At 38.9% G+C, this 5584-nt stretch overlaps 1 protein-coding gene across 1 annotated transcript in view; it reads right to left on the bottom strand.

The window, feature by feature from the left end:
* Window positions 1-4309, bottom strand: part of COL21A1 (collagen, type XXI, alpha 1) — an 84758-nt gene extending 80449 nt beyond the window's left edge. Inside the window, exons 1-2 of the mRNA XM_009333254.1 lie at window positions 4222-4309; window positions 1758-2309 (exon numbers count right to left, since the gene is read on the bottom strand). Of these exons, the coding sequence (XP_009331529.1) occupies window positions 1758-2309; window positions 4222-4309 (640 nt within the window). The remainder of the gene's footprint in view (window positions 1-1757; window positions 2310-4221) is intronic.
* Between the last annotated feature and the right edge of the window lie 1275 nt (window positions 4310-5584).

Below are 5584 nucleotides of genomic sequence, written 5' to 3'. Positions count from 1 at the left end.
TACTCTAAAATGAACACTAAGAGTTCCCAAAAGGCACACAAGAGCCCTCCATCCACAAGGCCATTCATAATAGCACTTACTTGCTACACGAACCACCAAACCTCAGCCTCTTTTTTCCAGAAAGGAAATACTGCCCCTATGCTCTTATATCTATGGTTCACGTAATAACAAAGTTAAAAACACCACAGAGTAAAGGCTAGCATTTTTTTAGACATTAAAACAAAGACAATCAAGAGAGAATTGCAAAATTTTCAGGCAGTTTCATGTGGTTGATCACAGCCAAATCATTGCTGCTTTGCCCTCATGGAACTTCCTCTCCCAGAGTCAAAATGAGTCTTAACAACATGAATAAAATAATCCACCACTCAGATATAAAATTTCCAGTTTACTAGTCTTTCAGTTCACCTGCTAAAGACATAGCAGTTAGAAATGAAGCTGCCAACTGGCTCTGATCACCCACTGAGAGAGGCATCTCAATGCTAACGCGAGCGAAGACCGCAACGTAAGAGCATGGAAGCAAAGGGTCACTTAAAGCAAAACAGTAAGTACACTTTTGTACACATAGTCAACATTTGCAGATTACTGCTCCAAGAGTCATGTCAAATATCACAGCTGAAATTTAAAGGACACTAGTTAACTTAATTCTGAAAGCAGAAAATCCATCTTGATGAAATATAATGTCACTTCTTCTAGACTTTATTTAAAGAAAATATTGTGTTTATTTTGGGGAATTTCTCCCTGTGTGAAGTTCTGTTAAAGAATTTAGCTGCACTTAGCTGATTTAATTTTTGGACTGACCACCTTACTACATCAGCCACAAGGAATTATTATGATTTTCATAAGAGAAAATCTCTTATTCATAAGAAATAAACACTATTATCTTCAACGTAAGTATCACCATATTTTTTCAATTAAGTCCATACCCAAAGTGAGAGCAAATGAAAACTCTTCCTCATTCTTACTAAGTGCAGAAATATGGTACAACTGAAATATGACTTGCATCAATTCTTGGTAATAAAACATGTACAAAATAGCACTGATAAATATTCGCTGTATAACAGTCCTTCTGAGTGATATATTTTAGAAGCAATTTGCTATCTTTTTTATATATATGGGAAAGCCATTGTTTTACAAAGTTATCAGAAAACTCAATGCAGAAATGCTGCTAGCATTCTAAAGCTAAAAAGTCATTTTACAATGTTGGTTTTGGCTAATTCTTCTACAAAATCCTTCTAAAATAGATCATAACATCTTGTTACAATTCCAGGCACTTCTGCCAAGAGTCTTTCTTCTGGGTTTTTCAACACATACTAGCGGAAGAACTCCTGTTTGTAATGATACGCTATCCTCTCAACTGTCAAGAAATGCTAGACTGTGGATGAGTATCAGCCGCACCTAGGAAAAAGGTAAAGTAAGCCCTATATTCTCAGCACTATGAGAATTGCTCAACTATTTTAGGGTTTCTAAACTTCATAAATGCAAAAAATTTGGGGCTTAGGGCAAAATGCTACATACTGAAATTAAACACACATTGTGTTAAAGCACCATACCTTTCCCAAATATACCTCTTTGTTTAATGGAGAAAAAAACATTTTGGGAGTGATTTCCACCAACAAGATCAAAATGAAAGAAGATCATAGTAAAGGTTATCAGGTGCCTTAGGTTACATTCATCATGCATTCTGCTTGTGAAATAAATAAATATGGGTACAGAACTACATTCTGCACACCTGAAATATTTCATAATCAATTACTTACCTTCACAAAGTTTCTGCTTTATAACTTCTTTAATTCTTGATATTGCAATATAATCTTCAACATAAAATACGTAAGTTGATGAAGGCTTGTTGGCAATAGCTTTAAGTTCATCCTCCTCAATTTCTGAGCCAACACCAATAGCAAACAAAGTGATTTTATTTTTCCTTGCTTCTGCTGCTATGTCTTTGACTTCATCTTGGGACTTTCCATCAGTGAGAACAACTGCTATTTTTGCTAAAAATCTTGAAGATTTTGCAAAAAGATGGTCAAAGGCAAACTGAATAGCTCTTCCTGTTTTTGTATTTCCTCCCAAATAGTGTATGGACTCCATTTCCCTGATGAGGTTCTCAGTGGATTCATGAGTTCCGAGGGGAATTTCAAGTACAGGGTAATCGCTGTACTGGACAACTCCAACTTGAATAAACTTTGGCCCTATGTCAAAATTTCTTGTAATATTGACAAGCCAGCTTTTGATTATTTCAAAGTTTTCTGGGCCAACGCTGTAAGAGCCATCTAAGATAAAAACTAAATCTGCCGGAGCGGTTCTGCAACCTAAAAAAAACCCAAAAATCAAACAAATATTTTAATGAACTCTTCCACTTTCTTCTTCCACAGGGAATATTTTTCATATCAATTACTGTTTGTATTAGAATCTATATTGACAAATACATTCCATTTTTAAAAAAATCAGCTGAGTTCATCAGAGAAAACAAGATTGTTTCTGTAAGCCACACAGATCCAAGTTGGTATCTGAAAACCATCCCATTTTCTGGTTTTCACATTATCACCAGAAACTACTATGAAGAATTCTGGAATTCAGTTTCTTAGCTGGCAATTGCATTTCATGCAATCAGCAGAGAGGAATACATTTTGATTTTTCCGTATCTGTCTGCAGAGATGATAAACATAAAAACTCATTTTTGTTAGCAAACCAAGCACACTGCAGAGAAAGGCTATAGTCTGAGTACTCCAGAATTCAGCAGTAATATCCAATCTTTTTACAAATACATTTTAATTGACTTCTGACACTGCTACATGGCAATTACAGAACTAGTTATTATAAAATCCTGAGTCTTGATTGAATGTTGCTGGTAGTATATTATGATTTTAGTAGAAGAAAAATGCTCAGTGAACGAGCTCAACCTCCAGAATATAAGATCACGTAAGCATTTAACAAATATAATGTAACTGCATGATGACATAGGTGTTGATTCATCTCTCCTTGCTATAGTCACTTATAAGTGGAGCTTTTAGACTAAATTGCCAACTACAGGCCATAGACTGACACAAGCATTTCTACAGGACAGTCCTATCCATCTTATATGCACATCCTCAGATGGAGGGAATAACTCTCTAGGAGGGAATCACATTCCATTGACTGTGAAAGGAGCTTAGATAATTGACACATGAGGTGCCAAGGAGATGGCCGAAACCAGGAGAGATTATTTTGATCCCATGGCACTTGGGGTCATGGGGTTTGCTGTGTATTACTGTGCTTTCTGTTTTGTGAAAGGCTGCAGCTCCACCGTAGAAAGGAGGGCTTTGCCTTGTCCTGACACCTGCCTACGGACACTTCTGGTCAGGTCAAGATTTCACCTTCCTTGAAAGCAAGTGACCACAGTCTGCTGGAGAGATGCTTCTGCAATGCAGATGGTGCTGAAGAGAAAAGACATTGGGAGAAGGAGCAAGGGGCAAGCAGAGTGCATCACTCTGTGGTCCAGGGATATGAATCACAGAGTAATTTCAGTTGGAAGGGATTTTGGGCATCATTGGACCCTGCTGAAAGCAGGCCCAGCTTAGAGCAGGTAGACTGAAAACAAAATATGTCTTTCTAGAGACCAAAAGGAATTTTGTGGAGTTTCTTGTAAAATACTGAAAATTGCTGGATTGAGAGTAAAACTGGAGGAAAAAGACCGACCCTGAAAGTATCATTGTGGCCAGAGGAAAGTTTGTCTTTCAAAAAGCTACCTTGCTTTAACTTTTTCTTTTCCATAAACCAGATTTAGAGCATAAAACTTGGTTTGGTGAGGTTTGAGATGCTACTTTTGAAGAATATGCAAGAAAGTCTGTCCCAGAGCTGGGGTTATCTCAGCTTCCTCTCACAGAACCTTTATTTTTCTTATTTAGTTTCTCACATAACATTAAGCTATTCAAAACATGACGTCTGAAGAAATGAAAATATAAATACTCAAGACACAAGTTTAAATCAAGACTGGAGCTTTATAGTTCCATTTGCCCCCTTGGGCATTTCCAACACACAAAAAGAAATGAAGATACTCCCTTCCTAAAGGAAAAATAAGATATTTAAGTTACTTATCATATATTATAGGATTTTCAACAGGAAAATTATACTGGAAAAAAATCACCATCAACAGAAGCGTACATGTGACCTGAAAATGGATACTATAAATTCAAGGCATGCTTTGAGGTTGCTGTTATCTGAAATATAAAAATTAAGACTTACTTGCTCTTGTCTCCCCATCTTCAGCTGAGATGTAATCATGAAGTAGCAGAATTAATAGCATCTGAAAAAATGTTATGATCTGTGCCATGTGTATTGTATTTTCAAAGTCTTGAGATTAAACTAGATGGGGAAGAAATTAAAAGAAAATACAGTGTTATATTACAAAACAAATCCAAACTTCTGTGTTTTAAAACCAGTGCATGAGGAACAACTTTGAATCGAATCTGCAAGCCCAGAGGTAAGGCCAGCCTGCAATGGACCACAGACCCAAAAAGTGTCAGTCAAGCATGTAAGCCCAAAATTGAGATTCTAAACCCAACAACACTCACCAGCCTTTCTGTGGAAGCTCAGTTTTCACCAAGGTACATTTATATACTTCTCCTGCTAGGTATATACATGAGTAGGTTATATTCCAAGTCCCAGTCACACTTGTCCAACCGCTATTCCACTCTGCAGCCATTATCCAAAGACTTGACAGCTACTGCTCCAAAATATGGCAAGTGTTTATGTATCAGGTACTGGTGGGGAGACATTACTTCAGTCTCAACCCACACACCTGGCTACTTCAGGGACTCTGGGACACTTCCCACTCCTCTACCCCAGGGCTGAGACTGCCACCAGGAGTCAGGCTCTCAGCGAGCCCCAGCCCTCTCCCAGCAGAGCAGACTGTACCGTAACATCCAAGGTTACATAAATTATATGCATCTTCAACTTTTGATTTTTTCCTCTGTTTATGTCTCCTTTGTTATAGAACCATAGAATCACAGAATCATTTAGGTTGGAAAAGACCTTTAAGATCATCAAGTCCAACCGTTAACCTAGCACTGCCAAGTCCACCACTAAGCCATGTCCCTAAGCACCTCATCTACACATCTCCTAAATACATCCAGTGATGGTGACTCAACCACTTCCCTGGGCAGCCTCTTCCAATGCCTGACAACCCTTTCGGTGAAGAAATTTTTCCTCATGTCCAATCGAAACCTCCCCTGGTGCAACTTGAGGCCGTTTTCTCTTGTCCTATCTCTTGCCTGTTACTTGGGAAGAAGAGACCGACACCCACCTCGCTACAACCTCCTTTCAGGTAGTTGTACAGAGCGATAAGGTCTCCCCCAAGCCTCCTTTCCTCCAGGCTAAACAACCCCAGTTCCCTCAGCTGCTCCTCATAAGACTTGTGCTCCAGACCCTTCACCAGCTTCATTGCCCTTCTCTGGACACTCTCCAGCACCTCAACGTCCTTCTTGTAGTGAGGGGCCCAAAACTGAACACAGTATTCGAGGTGCGGCCTCACCAGTGCCGAGTACAGGGGCACGATCACTTCCCTACTCCTGCTGGCCACACTATTTCTGATACAGGCCAGGATGCC

Source organism: Pygoscelis adeliae, unplaced genomic scaffold (genome assembly GCF_000699105.1).
Source record: "Pygoscelis adeliae isolate BGI_AS28 unplaced genomic scaffold, ASM69910v1 Scaffold57, whole genome shotgun sequence".
NCBI classification, from domain to species: Eukaryota; Metazoa; Chordata; class Aves; order Sphenisciformes; family Spheniscidae; genus Pygoscelis; species Pygoscelis adeliae.
Note: the sequence above shows the minus strand (reverse complement) of the source record. Positions and strands in the feature narration are given on the sequence as shown.